General features: G+C 32.0%; 1 protein-coding gene across 4 annotated transcripts in view; it reads left to right on the top strand.

Moving 5' to 3' along the window:
* The window catches only part of LOC127725424 (phosphatase and actin regulator 1-like), a 71,051-nt gene that overhangs the window by 21,844 nt on the left and 21,329 nt on the right, over positions 1–27,878 (top strand). For 3 of the 4 annotated variants that reach the window (XM_052232372.1, XM_052232361.1, XM_052232382.1), the window contains 5 exons: positions 5,204–5,359; positions 11,550–11,741; positions 22,530–22,676; positions 24,415–24,594; positions 25,979–26,339. In XM_052232372.1, coding sequence (XP_052088332.1) covers positions 5,204–5,359; positions 11,550–11,741; positions 22,530–22,676; positions 24,415–24,594; positions 25,979–26,339 — 1,036 coding nt within the window. Of the gene's footprint in view, positions 1–3,068; positions 3,157–5,203; positions 5,360–11,549; positions 11,742–22,529; positions 22,677–24,414; positions 24,595–25,978; positions 26,340–27,878 lie in introns of those variants that run through there. The other variant, XM_052232389.1, reaches the window with a different exon arrangement.

Below are 27,878 nucleotides of genomic sequence, written 5' to 3'. Positions count from 1 at the left end.
AAAAAGCACATATGATATAGTCAGCTATAAAAATGCTCCAACATGACAAAATGAAACAATTTAAACTGGCCCGGATTCTTAAATTCGATGTGTCTGCTCTGTCTTACTATTCATACAGATATTTTCTGACATCAGAAGAACCTTAACATTTTAACTTTGTACATGTAATATTATAGCTTAGAAGATCTGACTTTTCTCCTGTTTCTTTCGAATTTTATCTGATTTTTAGATATATTGTTTAAGCCATGTGTATGCATTTATCATCATCCGATTGGAATTTCCTGTTAGATTTTCGCAATTTCCACCCGTTGTCAATTTCTTTGTGTAAAGAAGTTTGGTTTTGAATGAAACTTTTTAATTAAATGATCACTTCTGTCCTAGTTAAGATCATATTTCTTAAAATTAATACATTACCTCATGTTTATAAAGATATTATTACAATCACAGAAGGTTCAAGGTTTTTTGGTAAAAATGATAATATGGTAAATATTGTTTGATTAAGTATGGTTAAAACAAACAAACAACATTGGACCAACAAGATATTTTTATTGATATTTTTATGCAATAAACTTAAAGTACAAAGTTCTTTATGTGAGAAAGGAGCAATTTTAACCTTGTCAGATTATTTTAAGAAGCCCCTCTGCCTACTGAAACCCAAAGTATGTAGGAGTATGTACTTCCCTGTATAGACTATTGACACAAATATTCTCGGGCTGTCACAACTTATTTCTCCCAACTTGGTGATGTGATTATAAATCAATTGGATTTTGATGATACTTCTGTTCATAAAAAACTATGCCTTTGACTCTCTGATATTTTTCACAAATATTGAAGCATGGAAATAGTGTATGGAAAGTAGTTCTTACTGTAGAGTGTATATAATAATAGATTATTCATATCATTATTGCTTTCAATGGCCAAAGGGTATACCAAGCTTATCCATGTCCTTATGTCCAAGGTGATTGGTCATCAACCCATTTCATACAGTGCCATGAAGTTGTCCCTTGCATTTCTCTATCAATTTACAGTTCTCTGATTATTTATTTCCAATCATATATTTTTATATGCTATAACCTTTTCAATAAGACAACATCTGCATGGTCAAAGTCACAAATTGACTTCTGTCTCAGAACCGTGTAAAGACAATAACATTTTACTGATTTCTTGGATGTGTTTTAAGATAAAAGGAAAGTGGTCAGTCCATATTATCTCGATCAGTAGCATATATAGTGAGCCATAGTAAACTTGAGTTTGTACCTCTTTAAGTTTTCATGTCTTCAATGTAATTTGTTGTGCGTGCCTGTGTGATTTTGCTTAAACATTTTTCAGTAGTTTGTTTGTGGAGAGAACATGTTAACATTGTCTAATGATAGAACATGTTCATCCTGTAGGATGACTGGTAGCTATGACATGTTGTGTTGGTGTCTACATATGTAGTAGACAGGATACAGTGTGAACATTACCTGTTATACACTCTGTAACAAAATACTGGGCAGGATTTCACAGCTTGAATTCATAACATTTTAAGATTCTTACAGTGGTAAGGTCACGAAGATTTAGTTACAATGTAACTCATTCAAGACTAACTATTTTCATCAGTTTTTAACTTAAAGGTTAAAGCTATTAATCTCATGGTTGAATAGAATAATTTGTGCATCCATCAGTTAATGTAACAGGGTACTTCCTTTTAATTGGTAATTACATGAACAATTACAAATTGAAAGGTCAAATGTCAAAGTTTGATAGGATCATCTGATCACTGTGGTATGCAACATTAGATTCTGAATTGTGTCATGTTTTGTCATGCCAGTGCCTTTGTATAGCTTTTTATTCAGTGTAGGTTTTGCTCATTATTGTAGGCTTTACTGTTATCTGTAGTTATTTACATCCTCGTCCTTTGGTCTCTGGTGAATAGTTGTAATATTGGCAATCATACCACATCTCCTTATTTTTGAAATAAACCAGGTCAGCTGAAAATGAAATTTCCAAAGACTTATCACTTTTCAATTATAGTATTCTATAATTTCATTCATACTTTATTAATACATTGGGATTGGATAAAGTCCCTATTATAAGTCTGTCATGTAATGGGACAGTGACTTAGTAGTATCAATCATACATTGTTCATTAGGTATACTTCTGTCATATATAACAGATATACCATTGCTTGGGAACTAAGGAGTAGATTAATCTTTAATTAAAGGTTACCAAATCACTCATTTCCTACAAGTAGTCAATGAATTTGTGCTTTTAAATTTGAAGTTACAATGTAGTTACTCTGAGTTTCGTGTATCTTTGTTTTTGACTATTAAACAAGAAAGTAAGACCGCTCCTGTCCATTAAATTTAGGGGTAGGCATACAAACCTGAAGAGGACAAGCCATTTAACCCTCTAAGATTATTAGAAAAACACATAAACTGTACTGAGAAGAAAAAAATCCTTAATCTGCTAAAATTTATCCTTTCTAAAACAAAGCTTAGGGTATGACTTGCATCTTGGTGATGATAAATTAAAATGACAGTTTAGACTATAACATTTCAGGGGTCTTGAATAAGTGTAAGGGAACAAAAGACATGAATAATTGTTTTATGTAAATTGTACAGGTATGTAAAATAGCATAACCTGATGGGACATATCATGATTAGTCAGATTTATAGATAAATGACAATTAAATCGGCACATGTATAAGGGTTAATTGACTGTAAAGTAAATTAACATTTAATATTCAATCTACCATTGACATATGTTCTATGAATATATATTATTATGGGTTTGGTCTGTAATTTTCTTTTCTGATTCATAAAGGTTTTATATGTCTGTGTATTTGTTTTATTGTCAGTGAACATTGTTTGTGTATTTTTTTTTTACATTTCTTTTGACTTTTCTGCTGATTTTAAATGTAAAATATATGCTTTACATTTTTTTTTAAATTCGTGATTGGCATCTTGACATCATTTAATAAGTGTAAAGTCTTGCTCGGAAATCTTAAGAGCCGGTCATGACAACTTAAGTTTTGATGCTTATTTTAAAATGTTTACATGAAAACTAGTTATATATAGGATATGTTAATGATAGATTCAGTGACCAGGACGTAGAAGATAAATCAAGGAAATGATTTAAATATTCTTATTAAAACTCTAATGAACGTTTGGCAAGGTCAGTTATTATCAAACTTTTCTTGTTACTTTGCATTTGTCAACCATTTGTTTTCAGTAGCAAGTTTGTGGTGCCACATAATTTTAAAAAATTGTAGTAGCTACAATACGTTAATGTGTACCATAGTATCTAATTTTATACTTTGTTGATTTTTTTTAATTTTTTGTCATGTGCAGAATGCATGTATGAAAAATTCATTATAAGGAAATTGACATTTTTGGCTAGCAAATGATAATGTTGCCTTCAATATCTCATTATATGATTGTAAAGTATATAAACATGGCTCAAGGAGTATTGCATATGTATAAGGGAAAAAAGCCATGAACAAATTTTAAGAAGGTAATAAAACGTTTTGCTCATCTTTTGTTTTTTGTTAAAAGATCAGTCAAACTGCAATTTTGGTAAAACATTTAAGCAATCGGTATTATGAAAGGGCAAATCATTTCGGATAAACATAGTAATAACTTGGAAATTTTGTCTGTACAAGGAGATTTATTTCAAGTTGTTTATTACATATACTTATCCTATGTTTGTTTAAGGTTAAAAGTTAGTACACAATATTGACCTGTGAGATTATTGTTATTTTTCTGATGTGAACTTTATGGTTTTATTACTGATTAGGCTTACTAATGGGTTTTAGTGCATTGTGTAATTCAGAAAAAATTACCCCAGTTTCTCATTAATGATAAAATGATTTGTGCAGGATGTGATGTTGATCTGATAAACAAGCTATATAATTTGGGTGGTAAATTTGTATTGATCAGCTGTATATCTGATCAGCTGTATATCACAGTACACCTTACCTCTAGGTGTTTGTTGTATTTCTATCTATTTCAGTGGAAAACATTCACAAAAGTCATACAAACCACAGATGCTTATTTTGTTCCATTTTAATTACTTGTCTTTATATCAGAAAGCAATGTAGATAACTTTGTTATGGAAAAATCATTTTTACCCTTATTGTTTTCAGGGATGTTGAGGTGTTATTTTATGGTCATTTTTGGTTACATTTTTCCTGAATATATATGAAATATATGATATATGGATGGGTATGCACATTTTTGTGAGCTTTATGAGTTTGCGTCAAGTTTTGTTCAATCCATGCCTATTAGTGAAAAAATACTGGTACTTCAGTTATTTTAAAGTATGCAGTCTACTGTTTGGTTTGGTTACGAGATCATAGTTAGATTTTGTCAACGTTTCAATGTCTTGGTGAATTAGAATTATTTGCTGTTATACAGTACACTCTGCCTAAGACAGAACTCACATGTATAACATTAAGTTAGTGCAGGTAGCCCCAAGTACATCACGTTTTTCTCCATTCAATTTGTCATCATTTAGTATTAAGACATATTTAGAATTCTGCAAGCTAACAAGAAACCAATGGCAGCCAATGTCTGTGTCAAGAATCTTGAAAAGTCCTTATCACAGAAATTTCAGTACTAACAACAAACAGAAGTACATAAAAATGTAGTACAAATTCTCAAAGCAGTAAAGGGGCCTCGGTGGCCAAGTGGTCTAAGTAGTTCAACTACTGTACTACTAGCCTGTCAACACTTAGTTTGTGAGTTTTAACTCTGCATGTGGCAGTTGTGTTTGACTCCGATCTAAATTGACTAGGATTTGCCAGTTTTCCTGCACAAGGTCGGTAGTTCTCTCCAGGGCACTTTGGCTTCCTCTGCCAAAAAAAAACTGCCTGCCACCAAATAACAAATATTGCTGAAACTGGCATTCCTCTACCGATAAAAACTGGCTGCCACCAAATAAACAATAGTGCTGAAACTGGTGTTAAACACCAAAAAATCTATCAAATCTGAATATGAAATATTAATCTAAAATTTTACCAATAATTTTCAAACAAAGATTTTTCATTCTTAGCATATGCATTTGGTTGCTTTGTTAATTATCTTCATGTTTGAGGGATATAAGTTCCAGATAGAGATCTTTTTATATTTATTAGATTATGTATTCAAAGGATAACTCATGGGTACAATTAACATTCAATGTTTACCTTTATGTAATGTGCTATATAATTTATATTTTACAGAAAAACAAAAAAATGGTGAAGTTAAAACAGCCTCCTTAGGTCCAAACACACCACAACCAGAAAAAAGAAGTAAATTTTCTAGCTTTGGTAAAATATTTAAACCATGGAAATGGAAGCGGAAGAAGAAGAGTGAAAAGATAGAAAAAACTGCTGTTGGTAAGATACATTTTACTGAGAGGGTGATCCCTTCATTACACCACAGTTATAGACTTTGGAGTTCTAAACCATTTTACTGAGAGGGTGATCCCTTCATTACACCACAGTTTTAGACTTTGGAGTTCTAAACCATTTTACTGAGAGGGTGATCCCTTCATTACACCATAGTTTTAGACTTTGGAGTTCTAAACCATTTTACTGAGAGGGTGATCGCTTCATTACACCACAGTTTTAGACTTTGGAGTTCTAAACCATTTTACTGAGAGGGTGATCCCTTCATTACACCATAGTTTTAGACTTTGGAGTTCTAAACCATTTTACTGAGAGGGTGATCCCTTCATTACACCATAGTTTTAGCTGGTTTTAGTAAAACCCCATTAAACACTTACAGTCCTCAGTTAATACTTTCTCCAAAAAGGACACCATCATGGCATAAGGATTTCACATCTAGACTTAAAAAGTTTACTGATTCTTATATGAGTTGGAAACAAAATCTAAAAGCATATATAAATCTCGGAAAACATTTGCTATAAAAAAAAGAAGACGTGTTATGATTGCCAATGAGACAACTCTCCACCAGAGAACAAATGACATAAAAGTTAACATCTATAGATCACTGTATGGCTTTCAACAATGAGCTATATTGCTGGAGTAGAGGCTTTTTAAAGTCCCAAATGAAGTATATGATTGGAAAGATTTTTAGAAGCACTTAGTGCAGGTTCCTAAAAGATCTGCAGTTCAAAATATGATATAAAATAAAATTGAGAATGGAAACAGGAATGTGTCAAAGAGACAACAACTCGACCAAAGAGCAGAAAACAGCTCAAGGCCACCAATGGGATTCAACACAGTGAGAAAATCCCGCAGCCCCGACATGGCTTTAGCTGGCCCCTAAACAAAAATGTATACCGGTTCAAAGAAAATGGGTGCACACTAAACTCCGAAACATATAAATGAACCAAAATTAAAAAACATACAAGACTAACAAAGGCCAGAGGTTCCTGACTTGGGACAGGCGCAAAAATGTGGCTGGGTTAAACATGTTTTGTGAGATCTCAACCCTCCCCTATACCTCCAGCCAGTGTAGAATAAACAAACACACAGCAATATGCACAGTAAAACTCAGTTTAAAAGATTTCAGAGTCCGATATTATAATAGGTAACAGAAGAAACTAAGCAAAATGACAAGGATCAACATAAATTAACAAAGGACTACTAGCATTTACTGACATGCCAGCTCCAGACATCAATTAAACTGATTGAAAGATTATGTCTTCATCATATGAAAATCAAGTACAATCACTCCCATTAGGGGTTAAGTATCATACCATCATAAAATAAACAAGAAGAACATAACCCGTATCATGCCAACAACTGATTTTAGAATAGATGTGTTTATTTCCGATGGAAAGACCCTATGAGTGAATCAATATAAATTCCGAAAAATGCCATCTTTATGCCTAAAACTTTCTATAAAGAAGGGTAAAAAAGGATCATAGATTATTAAAATTTGGCACCTTGCTCAGCTTTCAAAATGAACATGTAAATATATTTTTATTTTTGCATACCCCTAACTAGGGAATTTGCATACACTGTTTAATACCTACCTGATTTAAACCTCAGAATACCTTTCATGTCCTCCTTTCAAATTTTGTTTTAACAAACTCCAATAGTTATCTTTGGATCGAACTGAAAATCTAAGCTTACAATTTACAGTGACTCACTATGAACCACAAATCTCCTTAGGATTTGAAAGAGTTTTTATATAATTGCTTGCCACAATGCATTGATATACATAATCAATATTGGTGCTGATAGCTATTTGCATCTATCAATTTTATATGCAGAAATGTCAGGTGAGTGTTACAAACTCTTTGGAGCCTCTAGCTTCAAAGTAAACTAAAACTTGGATAATTTGAATAATCTTGTGCATTAAGCACTGTTTACTTGTGAGAGGAGGAAAGGGGCAGACATGTTTATGAGTCAAAGTCAAAACTAATTGACAGATTGTCATTTTAAATGAAACTGAACAGATTTTCATATATCAGAAAAGTCAGTTTCATGTATTTTATTCAATTTCAAATATGCTTGTCTTCTGTGTGCATTTTATTTGACCTGAATTTTTGAACATAACAGGAAATAAATTGATATTATATCATGTTACCAATTTTATAATAGATGTGGTAACAAGAGTGACTTTGAAATTGTTTTTTCTGTCAGTCAATATTACAATGAAATACAATAAATTCTCCCCTTACATTGTTAACATTGATTTGTAGACTTTTGTTTCATGTTGATTGATTCAGCAGAGATTTTTAACCTTAGTCACATCAATATTTTTATCAGGATGGAATTAGTGGGCCCTAGGACATCACTGCATGATGTAATTGATCTACATTGTCCATTTAGATGTCATTGTCTTTAGCTGAATGTGTATTACTTCTCTGTATTATATTCTGTATACTTAATCACTGTGTCACCGTAATAGTGGTAAGTGTGTCTAAAGGAAAAATATAAATTTATCACAATTTTTATTTCATTTCTTATAACTGTATCATAAATTGTTATGATAAAAATTTTGCTGACTAAGCATATACTTTTGGAAGGATACTTAAAAGGGCCCTCAGAATAAGTCATTACTTAATATGTCACTGTACGAAGTCCTCAGCATGTTCTTATCCTTATATTTGACACATGATCCATTATTATAACTCATTGACACTGTGTGCTTTAATTCAGTGTGAGGTCTTATATAGTGTAGAGGCAGGTATTTCTACATTAGGTCATATCTTTTATTGCATGAAGATATCTTAGTGTCCAATTAACCTGAGTAGATTTTTATTGCCATAAGCACTGGTTTACTTATGTGTACATCAATTCATTAAAAACATTTTTAATTTTTGATTTTGACTTATTTAGCATGTTTAGTCTTTGATAAAAATTAGGAAAGCAGAAATGTAAATTTCGAAAAGGATAGTAAATGTTTGTACAAGGTCATGGTTCATATATATGGTATAATATTGCAACAGATAGGATAGTATACTAAAGTCAACATTTACTATATTAAACTGACTATTTTATCAGTAAGTTATAAAAATTTTGTGTATATGCTGGTCAGATTTTCTTCAGCTGTCAGATGGTCTGATTTTTATATGCCTGTTTAAGGTAGGTATTATGGTATACCATTGTCCATCCGTCTGTCCATCCTTCGTCAACATGTTGGACAATCACTCAAAAAATGCTTCTAACAATTTTCATGAAACTTTGGTAAATTCTTTATATCTATTGACATAAGCTCCCTTTCCATTTTTATAAATAGATTTTACATTTATGAGTTATTGGATTGTTATTTATAAAAAAAAAAGGGGGGGGGTTTCAGTGTTCGAACAATAACTCAAAAACGCTTTAACCAATTTTCATGAATCTTTGGCGATTTTTATAAATTTTAGATTTTACGTTTCCTAGCTATTGGATTTTATTAATAAAAAAAGGGGGGTTTTTCGGACAATAACTCAAAAATGTTGTAAGCAGTTTTCAGGAAAACTTGGGTGACTGGTTTATATCTATTAAAATAAGCTCCCTTTAGTTTTTTTAAAAATTTCTGACATTGAGGAGTTATGGAACTTTATTCGTTGAAAAATCGACATGCTTATCATTTACTCATGGCGCAGCTCTTTATTGAATAAAGGAAGATGTAGGGCAATTGTAAATGAGAAAGCAACCCAGTGACAGAAATAACCAAAAGACATACAGTATTAACAGGTGTCTATATGTCAAGCTCTAAATCATCCTGGTCTACAGTATTCAACAATTGACAGGTGTCTATATGTCTAAATCATCCTGGTCTACAGTATTCAACAGGTGTCTATATGTCAAGTGGTCTACCAAAGTTGTGAATTTAACAGAAACAAACTAAGATCAGCCATTTACACCCAATTCTCTTAATAACAAACAATATTTAGATATGACATACAACAACTACTTACATGTAACCTGTGCTTACATTTTATGGCTGTATCATTGTTACTTTTTCTGGTATTTTGTGACTTTCAAATCATCTGTTGCCAGTTTTTGTATTCATTTATCATTTTTATAAGCGACAGAGAGCCTACTTAAAAATATTAAGATGCTTCCATTTAAAAAGCTTCATAATAAGAAGGTGGCAAGTATTTACAAAACATTACATGTTTTTAACATACTGTAGTATGATAGACTTCAAGTAGATCACTGTGGGTTGTTTTACTGTAAATATTGATACAGATCATTGAAGCAGGATGAAAAACTCTTTATTTTATACCAGTAATTATTTTACCATTTAGTATATCTGAACAACCTTTAACTCACTTAATGGTGTATTACAACTGAGAATAAAGGGAAGCTTTCACAAAGATAATCTCTCTTTTTAATATGCATTTTTTTAAGTTAAACATTCTTTCTGTATGATTTTGAAAGGTGAATACAACAAGATTCTATGTTTGGCCATACCATGGTATCAGTTGTCTTCTTTTAAATAGAGAGATGTCTATTTAATGCTTGTCTTTCTTTATTTTCTCCAGCCTCACAATTGTGTCTGCACTATGATTTTATGTGGTTTTATTGGAACCAAGTCAACCTTCTGAGAATGGTTGCTCTGAACCCAAGGTAGTTTAACAACCTTGCCTTCAGTAATTATTTGATTGTCTGTGTGTACTGAGATGATTTTGTTGTCATTTCTGTGTATGTCTGATGGTCAGACCCACATTATTCTATGTGACTGTCATACAAGTGAGAGGTTTAGCTAGCTATAAAACCAGGTTTAGACCACTATTTCCTACATAAGAAAATGCCTGTACCAAGTCAGGAATATGACAGTTGTTTTCCGTTCATTTGATTGGTTTGAGCTTTTGATTTTGCCATTTGATAAGAGACTTTTCGATTAGAATTTTCCTTGGAGTTCGGTATTTTTGTTATTTTACTTTTTATAGTCATTTAAGTGTAGGCAGGGAGTTTTAATTCCATACAGTTATCACAAGTATTACAAAAAATATTGCAAACAGTACAAATATCAGGGAGGTTAAATTAAATAACAAGTAAGTAAAGATTTGCTTTAATGAAGCAGATTAGCAAAAATTTGTATACCCACCAGAAGATAATATGGTACTTTATAAGCTGTAGCTTATCAATTTTTATACTTACCCACAAGAAGATAATATGGTACTTTATAAGCTGTAGCTTATCAATTTTTATACTTACCCACCAGAAGATAATATGGTACTTTATAAGCTGTAGCTTTTCAGATTTTATACGTACTCACCAGAAGATAATATGGTACTTTATAAGCTGTAGCTTTTTAGTTTTTATACGTACCCACAAGAAGAGAATATGGTACTTTATAAGCTGTAGCTTTTCAATTTTTATACTTACCCACCAGAAGATAATATGGTACTTTATAAGCTGTAGCTTTTCAGATTTTATACGTACTCACCAGAAGATAATATGGTACTTTATAAGCTGTAGCTTTTTAGTTTTTATACGTACCCACAAGAAGAGAATATGGTACTTTATAAGCTGTAGCTTTTCAGTTTTTATACGTACCCACAAGAAGAGAATATGGTATTTTATAAGCTGTAGCTTTTCAGTGTTTTTAAACCCACCAGAAGAGAATTTTTATACCTTCATAAAGAAAATATGGTACTTTATAAGCTATACCTATTTAGTATTTATACCCACTCAAAGGGAATTTGGTACTTTAGAAGCTATGACTTTTAGTTTGTATACCTATGATCTGAAAAGTATACAGTTCTTTATTAGTGACAGTCCATTTACTAAGTCTATATGAAAGGCTATCTTTTGTTATTGGACATGGTGTGCAAAGTCTATAAGTATGAGGCTATCATTTTTATCCACACCTGAAACTAATGGTAAGTCAATGATATTTGGTGTGCAGTTGTATTAACATAAGCACATCTCATTTCCATGGGAATTATATGCCCCCCGCCCCCTCAGTCATGGTTCATTGGCTTTGATACTTTTCAATAGCTTACATTAGGTTTTGTGTTCAGGTCAGTTTAAGGGAATAAAGAATATATAACTTTATTGAAAGCTTTATTAAGTTTTTATATACTCACCAGATGAGAATATGATGTAAACCTAATGAGTTTTTATACCAATTAGAAAATGTTTTTATAAGTTTTTGTTTTTCTCTTTTTAGAACTTGAAAGAAAGATTTCAGTTCGATCAACCAGAGAAGAATTAATCAAGAAGGGTGTATTGAAAGAACCATTGGACATAAAACCATCAACACAAGAAGGGCCGTCAATTGAGCAGACGTCTGCTGAAATCAATAATGACCAAAACAAAACCTCTACTGTTGTAGTAGAACAAAACCATGTGGACCAAAATAGTAAGTTTCTTCCATTTTTCCCACAGTGACTGGTGACTACTAACTGTTTTGTAATGCATTGTCCTCAAATGACTTAATTGTTTTGGGTATCCTCGTTTCATGATTAAGCTGGAGCCTGGATTATTACATGCAAATGATTAATGTGTGTAGTTGATCTAGTCCCAGTTTGACGAATTAAGCTAATTTATTCAATGGACATACATTGTTTCATTGTTGTATTTATATAGATTTGCATAAATCTGTGAAACAACATCGATTAAAGCTCATCTGTTTCAGTATGTAAAATGGGGGTCCTTAAAAGTCTGATGCTCTTCCATTTCAAAAATTGAGGGTCAAAATATCCAATTTGTTTAAATTTTGAATAAAATTCTTTGCTGAAATATTGATTTATGTGATATGTGTGACTGATGTTGATGACATTGTACAGAGGTAACTGACATCATCACTAAAAATTTCTAGCTAAAATAATATTTAAGACAACCCCTAAATTTTAATTATATTTAAATAACATCTTCTTAACTCTAAATCAAAATTCAAACTCATTTATATTTCTGCTACTGTTTCTCTATTCTTTATGCTTTTGTTTCCATATCTTAAGGGGATACATAAACTGGCTTAATATCATTCCTTTCCCATGGGCATCTAATATAAGAGTACCATGATGCTACAATCATTACCATGTTCCAATCAGAAATGGGGATTACCATGATATGATATAAAATCTTGGCTGAATACTATATACATGTATAAAATCTTATTCTGCATAATAAGGCATATCAGTCTGAGAACTCACAATTTTTATCAAAAACTTAAAAGAAAGTTAGGATATTATTTGGCAGTGTTATTTTAATCTTTTAAAGTTACAGTGACCTTAATTTTTAAGATATCTTCTATGAAGATCACTGGGAAAAGGAGCAAGCTATAATTAAAGAGGACACCTACACACCTAATGATTTGATCAGACATTCTGGTTGTCATAAAGATCATTCTATACTGTGGGAAGATGATAAACTTTGTAATATTTAAGAGACTTTCTGTGTCATAAAAATGTTTAATTGAAGAAAAACATTTCTATTGTACATTTTTACACCTGAGTTGCTTTCGGTTTTAGAATTTCCCCACCATGAAATTTCAACCTAAATTTTTGAAATATTTTGAATAGGAAAATGATAAATACATATATGTATTTATTATATAAACTTTTATTGTTTAAATTTATTTCCTTGTTTTGATTTTTGGAGATTTACAATATCTGTACCAGGTAACAGGTAACAGTTTGAATACCTGGCCACAGAAAACACAACTATAGACACATCAGTATTTGATTAATGGAAGTGTACAGATAACAACCCAAAATTACCCAAGCATATTATTTGGACAACAGAAATTGACATGGATTTCTCTCCTGTAATGAACATGTGTAATATTTTCATGGGTAACAGATAAGGAATATATAAAGATGTATATAACAATATAGCATCTTAGGTGTGATTTTTACAGTACAATGGGGTCAGGCTGTATTATGTGTTGTCTTTGCAAAGGTATGTTGATAAACTAATTACACACATGTGTAGGGTATGTTATTAGAGCTGAGAGGTGGTTCACTTTACAACATTTTCAGTACATTTACATAAAAATGACTCATTTTAGATTAGAAATTAACTTGATTAAAATAAATAATTCAATGTTATGTAGTTTAGGATTTTATCTCACTTCAAAGGAAGCATATTTTTTCTTGATTATAGAGTAGGTTACAATCAACACATCATTTGCTTCTTGAAAGAGGAGATGTTGGGCAAACATCAAAGAAACAGCAACCCAACAGCTCATGACACAGAGGTCTATAAAAAAAGACTAAACAAATAGATTTTAGCATTGGATAAGTGTCACCTCTATGTGGCAGCTTTAATTGCTTGGATTTTAGATAATTTTTATTAAGCTGAGACCACCAAACATCTTACCAGTACATCAGTTTAATATATTCCTAATTTGCTGTCTAAACACATTAGTAATGGCTTGTATGTTTTAGGCTGAACTATTTTTGGTTATCGTAATAAAAGTTATGTAAAAGTAAGCATTCATGATCATTAGTTACATGAAAAACAGAACCACTTTTTATCACAGATGCTACACCAGTGTGAATAGATAAAGAAATACCAAAAACAACAGGCTGAATTGGATCAGGCACATACAAATGCTATGGGGTTAAATTTGACTTCTCCTTTCATCTTAATCTGTAGAAGACAAGTAATCCACTGAAAGATATCATAAAAAAAAATGTATTTAAGGTGGTTAACTCAATAAAATAATATTGATACAGTAGAGAAAACAAAACACAGCTAGTTTAAGAGGAAGAACTGAAATCTTTCAAAGCGTTTAGGTCCAACAATATATTCTATGTATCCTTACATCTAAACAGGTTGCAAACACAAATAAAAAACATATATAAGTTCTCAGTAGACATAAACATTGGTATGGTACATAAACAGATAGTTTTTGCGCCTGTCCCAAGTCAGGAGCCTCTAGCCTTTGTTAGTCTTGTATTATTTTTAATTTTAGTTTCTTGTGTACAATTTGGAGTTTAGTATGGCGTTCATTATCACTGAACTAGTATATATATTTGTTTAGGGGCCAGCTGAAGGACGCTTCCGGGTGCGGGAATTTCTCGCTGCATTGAAGACCTGTTGGTGGCCTTCTGCTGTTGTCTGTTCTGTGGTCGGGTTGTTGTCTCTTTGACACATTCCCCATTTCCATTCTCAATTTTAGTTGTTATTTTTTTCAGTGTTATGAAACTCAATATTACATGGTTTTCTGGAGCATTCTTGTGTTTCTGTGACATAATTTCTCAAAATTATATTTTTTATTAAATACAGTCTTAAAAGGGATATGTATTATTATACACATTCTACATTAATTTCTCTTGGTTATTAGTAATGTGTATTGAAATAGTAGAAATCCAGTATGCGTAGGATTACAAGAGATTGCTTTCTGATATCAAGATCAAGTGTATCCCATGTATACTTCAGCATCTAAATGGATCGACTTGTAGGAGAAGCATCATTTTTATTACTTTGTTAGTAATTGGACCAGCTCTTCAGTGTAAAAATCTATTCATTATTGAAAGACCATATCAGGCAATATGTTTGCTTGTGTGCCTTAAGTTTGCTAGTTCAAACAAATTTAGAGCCTTGAGCATTCTTCAATTAACTTCAAAGATCATAAATACACTGAAATCTGTTTATTTTAGGATAGTTGCCACAGTATTATAGATATTTAATAACATTGAAAGATCTGTTGCTATCAAAAATTTTAAAATAATTGACCTTAATTTAGATGTCTTCAAGATTAATAAACTTTTAAGATAACTCACAGATTTATGAATATTATCAAGCTTACCAAAAATAACTATTCTGTTCAGGAACAATGTTACCCTTTTTTCAGATGAGGCCCACATCCAGATAGATTGGAATATTCATTGCAAGAACATGAAAAAATTGATAACAATAATTGATTGGTTTTGGGAATTTGTATGTTAACTTTGAAGTACGACCACTTACTATTCCAGTTTATAGTCTTGATCAGTTTCCTTTTTGCTTTCTAAGAGGTGTCAATATCAAATTGCTATAGGGAAAATTAAATGAGTTAATGGTACTGGCTACTGCAAGTAACCAAAAAACTTAGACAATGAAAAATTTACTCTCAGGAATGGAATATCCATGTCTTTGGTGTTTTACTAATTACGTAGTATTCTACTAATAAAGGTCCACTTTTATAATTAAAGGGAATGAATCTCTGACCTCCATTGATTTGAACCCCTGCTAAGAGATTGCATAATCCAACTCTTAGTTTACCATATTTTTGAAGTCAAAGTAAGAACCACCAAACTTTGTTTTTGCATATATCAGAAAAGTCAAGTTCTTTGTTTTTTGTTAGTTTCTTCAATTAACAGGATCATACAAGTGTCAAACTTGAATGTGAGGAATCAGATGATTTGTGTTGTTTCTTTTGACTACATGTAAACCATCTCAATGATCTTAAGATTCATTTATCAACACAGTGGAGTCTGTTTATTCTGAACTCACACATGGTCTTCTAAAATAGAAATATAGCAGTGACTCAGCATAACCCTTTATTCTGAACTCACACATGGTCTTCTAAAATAGAAATATAGCAGTGACTCAGCATAACCCTTGGCTTTTCAATCAATTAATATTTGTACAATATCAATTTATTGTTGTTTAAATTACTTTTATAATGGTTCAGCATGGTCGTCATTATAAAAATAGAGACGTGATATGTTTGCCAATGAGACAATTATCACCAGAGACCAAAGGATGAGGATGTAAACAACTGTAGGTCATGGTACAGCCTTCAACAATGAGTAAAACCAGAACTGTTTAGTAAGCTATGAAAGGCCAGCTCATGACAAAATGGGAAAAAATTCAAAAGGGAAAACCAACTGCCTGATTTATGCTTAAATAAATATGGCAGACAGCAACTAAGGATAACCACTGAATTACATGTTCCTGGCTTGGGACATGTACATGCACAATGCGGCTGGGTTAAACAATTTTGTCAGGGCTCAACCTTCCGTTTATCCTGATATTGATTTTCAGAGTGAACATAAGTTGTTTAGAATGGGGTAAATTCTTCACAACCTAATTTATGAATTTTGCCCAAAAATCGTCATGCATGTGACCCCTTCATTCCACAAAATTTCAAATTGAAAATGGTTCCATTGTTTTATCTGTGCATAAATTCCTTATGATAAATTTGTGTTGTATAGTTAACAAAAGTGCATTCTCTCGTCGTCCAGATACAGTTCTAATGCCAATTGATGATTGTAAAAATAGGCTTTCAGTTTCAAGATGCATTATGTATATCATCAATGATAACATTGCCCCTAGTGTAAGGGAGATAACACAGATACAAAAGCTGCATCACAGTGTAATCTATGGTCACAATAAATCTTTCAGTAGCATGTATACACAAATTTTGTTAAGATCACAAGCAAATGATGTATTATGTCCTCTATTAGTCTTTTGGCGGTTTTTAGTGCTTTGCTGGGTTGCTGTCCCATTCACCTATACCCACATCTCTTTAATTTGTATTCTAAATTAAGAGTATCACTAAAGTTGTTGAGTAAAATATGCTGATGAAAATGGAATTTTATTCTTTTAGTTTAATTTTTGATACTACAAATTGAGTTCTTAGTATAAAAATTGTGTATATTTGAAGAAGTGAGTTTAATTTAAAGTTTCATCATGTTAGATTCAGAGTCAAAGATTGTCAAAATTTGAAGACTGTTAGAAATTAATATCATTCATATATTTTATGTACTACTTCTGGATTGGTTCTGATGCTGAAGGACTTATCAGTCACCAGGGCTACCATATGCCTAGTAGCCAGCACTATGTGATTATTGCTTGTTGGGAAAATTCATAAAATTTTGTGGTTCTGGTAGGTAATTGGAGAACCCCTTTTTCAAATTGGTTGAAATTTAGTGGAATGTTTCTGACCACTAAAGACAGGTTAAGTTTCTTTTCCCTTGTTTTCATTTTTATGGTTTCAGAATCAGTGTAATTGTTTGTTGGAAAGATTCAAAATTTTTTTGTTTAAACAAATTTAAATGGAGAAGCCTATTTGAAATTGATCAGAAATTTCATGGAATGTTTTGGACCACTAAAAACATTCTGTCAGTCTTATTTTGATAGAGTTCTCCAACAAACTTGGTCTGGTTGATTTGGTTTTTATACAGCCGCAAAAAAATTTTGTGGTCGTATATTGGTATTACGTTGGCGTCATCGTCGTCGTCCGAAGACACATTGGTTTTGGCACTCTAACTTTAGTTTAAGTGAATGGATCTCTATGAAATTTAACCATAAGGTTCAATACCACAAAAGGAAGGTTGGGATTGATATTGGGGGTTATGGTACCAACAGTTAAGGAATTAGGGGCCAAAAAGGGGCCAAAAATAAGCATTTTTGTAACTTCCAGACATAACTTGTGTGTTAGTGTATGGATCTCTCTGTATTGTATCACAAGGTTCCATATCACACAGGGAATGCTGGGATTGATTTTGGGGGTAATTGCCTCAAAATATTAGGAATTAGGGGCAAAAAACAAGCATTTTTCTAGTTTCATGACAATAACTTGTGTGTAAGTGTATTGATCTTTATGAAATTGTACTACAAGGTTCCATATCACAAAGGAAAAGCTAGGTTTGAGTTTGGGGGTAATTGCCCTAAACTTTTAGGAATTTGGGGCCAAAAAACAAGCATTTTTCTAGTTTCCAGACAATAACTTGTGTTCAAGTGTATGGATCTCTCTGAAATTGTACTGCAGGTACCATACCACAAAGGGAAGGCTGGGATTGAGTTTGGGGGTGATGAATAAGAAGGGGGTTCAAAAAATTTGGGGGGGGGGATTTTTTTTTCTTTAAAATTTTCCGTTTTAAATTGGTTATTTCTGATTTATATATAAAAGCAAATAATAATGATATGGTTTGAATAGGTAAATTAAAATTTTTTAAGTTCGAAGACCACATTCATTCTGTGTCAGAAACCTGTGCTGTGTCAAATATTTAATCACAATCCAAATTCAGTGCTGTATCAAGCTTGAATGTTGTGTCCATACTTGCCCCAACTGTTCAGGGTTCGACCTCTGCGATTTTATCAAGCTGCGCCCAGCGGAGCATTTTATTAATTTTAGGTGTAAAAACATTAGTTTTTCGCTGGTGTACATGAATCATGACTTGGAGACCCTGTAAAAATGTTTCTTATAATGCTGATTGAGTTGCTTTATGATGTAATAAATATTAAACTGAGACTAATAATGTCATAAAAAATTGACCTTAGCTGTGTTTAGCTTTTTTAAAACCAAACAAATTTTGTTCAATATTTAATTAACAATTTCAATTTTCATATCTTTCTCAAGCCCACAATGTTTCAACTGTCCTTCTAGAAAGAGTACTAATGACCAACTTTCAAAAATTTGATCATTTACAACAGCTTATTAATATTTTTCATCAGTGAAATCGTTTATAACAGCTTATTAATATTTTTCATCAGTGAAATATTTGTCTTACCTTTAACACTTGTTTATATTGCTGTTGTGAAGTAAAAGTTGGCAGTTGTTTGAGTAAGACAGCACTATTTTACACCTACTACCAACGTGATGTAAACACTGTACCTGCTGATCAAGATAAGGATTGTCAGCTAGCATTACATAACTGCTTCATCTTCTTCTTAAATATGATGGTAATGTCTAGAGTTACATGTAAGTTTCTTTCTCTATCAAATTTTCTAAACATATTGAATTAATATAAACTAAAGTATTTCTTATGGTAGTTTGTAATGCTAAATTGACAGAATGTAAGATCGATTCTCTAAATTTGTTATCTTTGTAATGAGAACTTTTTGAACTAATCAAGCTAGGCAATTAGGTAAATATTTTGCTAATTGTAAATAATAAAGAGCATATTTTTAGAAATATGATGATGCTTAAATGTGTATCAGAAAAACAGAAAGTAGGTATTGCAAGAATTTATCTAAAATTCTTTTTCTGTATAGAATTTCAAAATGATAAGACATGGAGAATTAAAAATAAAAAAGTCTTTTTGTTAAAAAAACTTGTCATTCCTCACAGGAAGGGAAAAACTCTTTTGCCTGCTTTAATGTCCTACCAGAAACATTATTTTGCTTTAAGACAAATTTATGGCAACAACTTTCTCAACAACAAGACATCGCAGGGAGTTGAAAATATCAATAATTGGTTATACTTTCTTTGCAGTGGTATATACCGGTAATCAAATAATTTGAATTGTATATTTTATTAACCCAATATTTGGTTTTTCTATGATTTGTCCTTTTTCCAGAACATATAACAAGCTAGCAGAAAATTCAGGTTAGCAAACCAAACATGTTTCACTGTAGGAATAGATGAATGAATTTTTAAAATCAATTAAGAATCAGATACAATTATTGGAATGGGAAAAGATTAGCAGAAACTTGAACCTTTCAGTGGGGAACATCATTGTTGAACTTCCTCTTTATTGTTTAAAGAAATGTATATTTACTGTTGTTTATTGGTTACCATCGTTACAATGTACTGTTGAAGAGGATGAGTGTAGAAATAAGTAGTAACCTTTTCATGGTTTTTGCCAGATGTAAACAGATCATACATTTTATACTATAACCACATAAAAGCTTCATTTTTGTTTTACATGTACCGGTAGTAGTTTTTTCTTGACGTTTCTTAATTCATTTTTAGTTTAACAAGAGCCCCTAGCCATTTTAAATAACACTTGATACTGGTCCTTTTCAACTGTCATTCAAGTTGATGTGAGAAAGTAAATTGAACTATTGTCAAGCTTGACATTTACAGTCCAAGTTGGTCTGAAATAGACTAAAACAGAAATTTTGGCAAAAGCTAACAAAATCTTATGGATTTCAACCACATGTAGGCCTTGGAAACATAGAGTGCAGTGTTCAACAAACTAAATATTCAGGTCAGATAGTTCATTTGTTACAACAAGCTTTAAAGTTTTAAGTACTTTTAGTGATACATGGGCTTTGTGGTCCTAAAAAACAATGGAAATTACTAGTAGCCTGTTTTCATTGAATTTGGTGGAAAATGTCAATTTATGCTTATTTTGACATTTTCTATATGAGTTTATGTTACAAGTGGGACTAAAGTAGTATTTCTATACCTGTGAAAGTTGTGAATTGAGTTTTACCTTTATGTGCCTGAAATTTCATAGCAGTCTCTATGTACCCTCATTTTTTGCCAATAATATAATAATTCTAACTAGAAGCCCAAACAATCAGCTGATCAAACTTTTGCAACTGTTTTGTTTCATTTATAAATTTAATTTTCATGTCTTTTGGGTCATTTTTTCAATTTGATATTTTATTAATTTTCTGTTTATGAATTTATTTTTTTTATCTGCTACAAGCACCAGAATTCAATGATTAAAATGGATAGTTTATAGGGAAGTGGTTTAGTAATATCTTTGACTAAATGATGACAATGTTTCCATGGGAATTTGAGTTTTACATATAGTGCTAATTGTTAGATTTCCATTCATGTGTCTTAGTATCTTGTTTTATTAAAATCTTCACAGGTGTATTTGAAGGTAAATGTTTTCTCTTTTTCTCTGTGTTTATAAGGCAATAAAACAAATGTGTTTTCTTTAATTTTTGTTGTTGATTAAAATATGTATGTATTGTGTTGAAAAGGACTAAGTTTTGATTTAATCTTTTCTTAGTTCAGTGTTTTATTTTTGATTTCTAATTTTAACAAACATTATTAAATACTTATTTTCTGCTTAAAATTTTCTTTGATATTTTTATTAAAGATCAGTCATTTCATATTTCTTTTTTTTTTTTTTCATCTGGATGTATAATATTTTAAAAGGTACAAATACTGAATTGACTTTGTACTAAATGTTTTTCCTGGATTGACCAATGCATACTGTGTGACAGATAATACAGAGGGATTCCTTTCAATTTGATTCACCTTTATTAGATATATACAGAAGGACAATAGTTTGGAATGGGAAAAATAAGAAAAAATAAGACACATAAAAACTGAAAAGGGCCTAAACAGTCACAACTGTCAGATAACTTGAAACCAGCTATGCCAACAAAGAAAACAAAGCTTAAGTATAAATTACAACATTTATGAACTGCTTCAAACTGTATGTAATAATCACCAAATAAGTGGATGATACTTGAGACTATTAGGCCATAGGTAGTCAGGTATTCACATATTGGTATCACAATAGCAGTACCCACATAGTGGTATCCATACACAAAGTGGTAGAAATTTAAGTCTCGGATAAAGTTTTACTTTGTACAAAGTGCTTTTATGCCTAGAATATGAAAGAACAAAAACAAAAGAAATGGGAGGGAGATTTTGAATTATTAACTATGAATTACTGGTATTAATATCTTTTGAGTAAGTATTTGTACACTCAGCTGATAATACAGCAAATGTTTTTGTAAGAACAGCAGTAAAGTAGAAATTAGATGGAAAATTGAATTGTTACAAGGACAATCTACATAATAAAAAATCAATTGGAAATGTGAGAACCTGCTAATTTGTATACTGATGAACAACTAAGATGTTAACTTTAACATTCTAATGATCAATGGCAATTAGATATTCCAAGGAATTGAGATATTGGTTGTGTGTCAAATAGACAGTATCTAAAAGCAAAAATAAACCCAAACAACAAGAGTTTTTTTTGTATTTAAAATGGAGAGGTGGGGGGTCATCAGAAAATTGTCTGAATGTATATGCAATTTTACATAAAAATGCAAAAATGCAAAAATGAGTTTAATAGATAGATATTATTAAATTTATTGCATAATATTTGATGGAGAAATTGTAGTTAATGAATTAAGGAAGTCTATTTGTATAGTGGTTTTATTATAAGGGAAATTTAACCTTATATATAACCAAGCAGTGTTTCTATGGCTGAGGACTCCATTTAATATCTGTTCCTTGCTCTTAAAACATTGCCATTGTAAATTGTTTAAAAATCTACCAGAATTTGATACATTGATTTGGACCAATGTTTTCATCCTCAGGAAACCACTATTTTTGAACATAGAATGCATGAATTACCAGATGTGCCTCTACCTGGAAGCCTTTGATTTATATTACAAACAGAGTTGCATAATAATATCTTTGTCAACTCCAAGGTAACAGGTCTGTAAGAAAAAATATGGTCTCCAATGTAAACTTTTCATTTCTGCATTTAATCAAATCATCTTTTTATAGGCACAGATACAGATAAAGCTGAGGGGACAGAGAAAATTAACTCGGGGGAGAATGTTGATTCAGTGGTAACAACAGAATTGTCACAGTGTACAACCATTACTACACAAGCTGAAATCACACCTGTTAGTTCTAGTGCTGACACACCAGGTATGACTTGTCATTACTACACAAGCTGAAATCACACCTGTTAGTTCTAGTGCTGACATACCAGGTATGACATATCATTACTACACAAGCTGAAATCACACCTGTAAGTTCTAGTGCTGACATACCAGGTATGACATGTCATTACTACACAAGCTGAAATCACACCTGTAAGTTCTAGTGCTGACATACCAGGTATGACATGTCATTACTACACAAGCTGAAATCACACCTGTAAGTTCTAGTGCTGACATACCAGGTATGACATGTCATTACTACACAAGCTGAAATTACACCTGTTTGTTAAAGAACTGACACACCAGGTATGATATGTCATTACTTCAAAAGCTGAATTCACATTTGTTAGTTCTAGTGCTGACACAGCAGCTTAAGCTGAATTCATACCTGTTAGTTCTAGTGTCAACACACCAGGTATGACATGTCATTACTACACAAGCTGAAATCACACATGTTAGTTATAGTGCTGAAACACAACATATGACATGTCATTACCACACAAACTGAATTCACACCTGTTAGTTCTTGTGCTGTTACACCAGGTATGACATGTCATTTCTACACAAGCTGAAATCACACCTTTTAGTTCTAGTGCTGACACACCAGGTATCATATGTCATTACTACAGAAGCTGAAATCACACCTGTTAGTTCAAGTGCTGACACACCAGGTATGACATGTCATTTCTACACAAGCTGAATTCTCACCTTTTAGTTTTAGTGCTGACACACCAGGTATGATATGTCATTACTACACAAGCTGAAATCACATTTCTTAGTTCAAGCGTTGACACACCAGGTATGACTTGTCATTACTACATAAGCTGAAATCACACATGTAAACTCAAGTGCTGACACACCAGGTATGACTTGTCATTACTACACAAGCTGAAATCACACCTGTTAGTTCTAGTGCTGAAACACCACATATGACATGTCATTACTACAAAAGCTGAAGTCACACCTGTTAGTTCTAGTGCAGAAACACCACATGTGACATGTCATTACTACACAAGCTGAAGTCACACCTGTTAGTTCTAGTGCTGAAACACCACATATGACATGTCATTACTACACAAGCTGAAGTCATGCCAGTTTGTTCAAGTGCTATTGATGTAAGCAATTACAAATGCTGACAGTTACCAAACTGCCTTTAAAAAATGAGCAAAACACATACAACATAGTCAGCTATGACACGCCCCAACATGACAAAATGTAAAACGATTTAAACAAGAAAACTTTAGGCCTAATTTATAACTAAGCAGTTTATGAAAAACGAGTATTACAGACATGAACCAACGACAACCACTGAGAAGATGCAATAACATGAACAAGAAATTATAAATAATGGACAGACATAACCATTATAATATCTCTGCACTTTTTAAAAAAAACTTAGGGGATAACATGTGGTAAACGTCTCCTATAAAACTGGAGACAAAATAAGGTTCTCCAAACGGATAAACGATGTTTGCTTCACTCTTACACCTATCCAGCTGTTCACGGTAAAGGTCTGATAACAAGAAAACAAGGACGAATTCAGACAGAAAGCTATGGCCAGCAGGGAAAACTCTTCACTTAATGAACTGCATGACTTTTATCAAATGACAATATGAATGCTAAAAATAGACATACTAATTCAATTCAGTCATAGACCTGCTTTTGCAGGTGAGTTCTAGTACAGATATAAAATAGATGTAATGATTATTTAACTTTTGTTTTAGCTCTAACCACTGCACAGGCCAGACCTATGGTATTTCCTAAACTTCCCAATGCTGATAAACCTGAACCTGCTCCAAAGGAGGTTACCATGGAAACAGCCATTCCAACAAAAGAAGAATCTTCCACAACTAAAGAAGATACATCTGTATCAGATAAACCTTCAGGTGTAGAAGTTACAAAAAGTAGGCACTTTAATGTTATTGTATTTATTTGGGGTAGCTTTTGTCTTTCCACTAAATGAGATTACAATGGGGAAAATTTAATGTTTTAAATACTAGATAATCCCATCACATGTTCAAGTAGGGAATCAGTAGTTTCAATAGTTATTTAATTTTTCATTAAGGAAATTCTGTTTTGATTGCATTTCTTTGACAGTCTCTTTAAAAGGTTACTAGTATTCAAAATATTCTAGACTCTAAGGTGATTGATAGATTGATATACTGTAAAGGCAATTGTTTAACACTAGATGTCTTGTTTGTGTGCCATTGGGTTGCTGTGTCAATGATGTATAGCCCTATTCTATTGTTTTTTTTTTTTTATTTTCTGATATTTATATGGAAGCAGCTTATACTGAAGATACAGTTTCTAAATTCAATATGAAAAGAAGAAAAAAAACATGCTGAATTAAAAAAAACCAAAAAAACCATTAGCATCAAACTGAACAATTAAAGATTGTAAAAGCTCTGACAGTGATTCTCAGATGAAGATGGCAATACATACTAGTAACAAAGAGTACTGTAGAGCTGGTTATTGTAATGCAGCTTCAATTTCAAGATTTCTGCGAAAATAACCGTCCTGAGGTTTCCCCTGATTTTGGACATTTATTTACTTTCACCCATGCACATAAGTAATACTGTATATATAATTACACAACATACATGTAAACACATCAAATATCGAACAAGAACCATCTATGATACAACAGATACCAAACAATAACCATCTATGATACAACAGATACCAAACAATTACCATATATATAATACAACAGATACCAAACAATTACCATCTGTGATACAACAGATACCAAACAATTACCTACCATCTATGATACAACAGATACCAAACAATTACCTACCATCTATGATACAACAGATACCAAACAATTACCTACCATCTATGATACAACAGATACCAAACAATTACCTACCATCTATGATACAACAGATACCAAACAATTACCATCTATGATACAACAGATACCAAACAATTACCATCTATGATACAAGATACCAAACAATTACCATCTATGATACAACAGATACCAAACAATTACCATCTATGATACATACATTGTATCCTCACTATAACCCACTGTCCTGAAAAGCTTGCAGCACTTTTTATTCAGGCTGAGGTGCTTAAACTACTTTACATGCATTTAAAACTGTTACAAATAATTTATGTATATCAATTTTCTTAAATGATACGTTTTTGGGCTCAAACAACAGATATCTGATGTGTTGTGGTATCCTGAAAGATTATGTCTATGTATGATAAGACCTATAAACAGTTGTATTAATATACCAAGTGGTGCTCCTTCTTTTAAGAAAATTGTATATTTTACAGATAATGAACAACAACAAGTAAATAAATCAGAACAAAAGAATGAAAAGCAGGAAGAAGAGGAAGAGCCAGAAATAATATATCCTGAAGGATATGCACCTGTTCCTGCTAGTGAACCTGACTTGTCATTAATACCTAAAAAAAGTGCTTTGAAAGGGGCAGGTGGAGGAGGCGATATTAAGCCTGTCACACCTGTGTCTCGAGATAAAAATGATAATCATTCTCATGTGAACTTTTCTCATGTAGATGTTATAACTACACCTCAGATATCAAATGTGATAAAACAGCCCTCACCAAAGCCTTCACCAAAATCTACACCCTTATCTAGTGCTATGGCTCGGCCAAAACTTAGAGGCGGTTTAGCGTAAGTTTTTGCTAAATAAATTACATTTGATTTATGATTTTTTTTAAGGGTAAAAAGGAATTAAGAACTATGTCCATTTAAATCAATCAGTTGCTGGTCATAATCTAATAATAACTTTTATAACAAATTCAGCCACATTACAACATATTGTATTTGCTCGAAAGGTAAATGGATTAAACATAGGTCAAAAGTACTACTGTAGTCATCTCTACAGTACAATAAAGCTATACAATTTTAAACTAAGCAGGCATTATAAAGTATATATACACTAAAATAACTATTATGAAGCGGAAAAAAATAACTCCACAAGTGACATAATATTGTTTTAGTTTTAACTTGAACAAAGGTCAGTATGATATTTTAACTTGGAGAACATCTGATGTCAGTAATAGGTTTGCAATATCAAAAGTAAATTTGACCTTTAAAATAATTTTATATTGGCATTTAAATCTAGCAGCAGGTGAGACTTGTTTGTAAACTCTTGCTACTAGTGATTAACTACTTACATTTCAGCTTTGTCAGTCAGTGTCAAGGTAGATTATATCCTTCAGGGGCCTATAACATTTTTGAAGAAATAAAAATCGTTTTGCTCCAATGAATCTGTATTTGAATAGTTTGTGCATTCATGATATTTTGTTAAAAAAAATTCTTGCAAAATTATTAAATTTTGCGGTCGTATTTTGGTATAACAATGGCGTCGTCATCGTCCAAAGACACATTGGTTTTCGCACTCTAACTTTAGTTAAAGTGAATGGATCTCTATGAAATTTTACCATAAGGTTCAATACCACAAAAGGAAGGTTGGGATTGATTTTGGGGATTATGGTACCAACAGTTAAGGAATTAGGGGCCAAAAAGGGGCCAAAAATAAGCATTTTTGTAACTTCCAGACATAACTTGTGTGTTAGTGTATGGATCTCTCTGACATTGTACCACAAGGTTCCATATCACAAAGGGAATGCTGGGATTGATTTTGGGGGTAATTGCCTCAAAATTTTAGGAATTAGTGACCAAAAAGGGGCAAAAAAAAAAGCATTTTTCTAGTTTCCAGACAATAACATGTGTTCAAGTGTATGGATCTCTCTGAAATTGTACTGTAAGGTACCATATCACAAAAGGAAGGCTGGGATTGAGTTTGGGGGTGATGAATCATAAGGGGGTTCAAAAAATTTAGGGGGAGGGATTTTTTTTTCCTTTTTTTCCTTTTTTTTTCTTTAAAATTTTCCATTTTAAATTGGTTATTTCTGATTTATATATAAAAGCAAATAATAATGATATGGTTTGAATAGGTAAATTAAAAATTTACAAGTTCTTAGACCACATTCATTCTGTGTCAGAAACCTATGCTGTTTCAAATATTTAATCACAATCAAATTCAGTGTGTATCAAGCTTGAATGTTGTGTCCATACTTGCTCCAACTGTTCAGGGTTCGACCTCTGCGGTCGTATCCAGCTGTGCCCAGCGGAGCATTTTATTTCTATTATAGTATAGTATCAAATATATCATTAATATTTCTTTGTTAAAGAAAATGCAATATT

Source organism: Mytilus californianus, unplaced genomic scaffold (genome assembly GCF_021869535.1).
Source record: "Mytilus californianus isolate M0D057914Y unplaced genomic scaffold, xbMytCali1.0.p SCAF_1, whole genome shotgun sequence".
Lineage (NCBI taxonomy): Eukaryota > Metazoa > Mollusca > Bivalvia > Mytilida > Mytilidae > Mytilus > Mytilus californianus.
The sequence above is the reverse complement of the archived record's forward strand: the minus strand, read 5'-3'. Positions and strand labels throughout refer to the sequence as shown.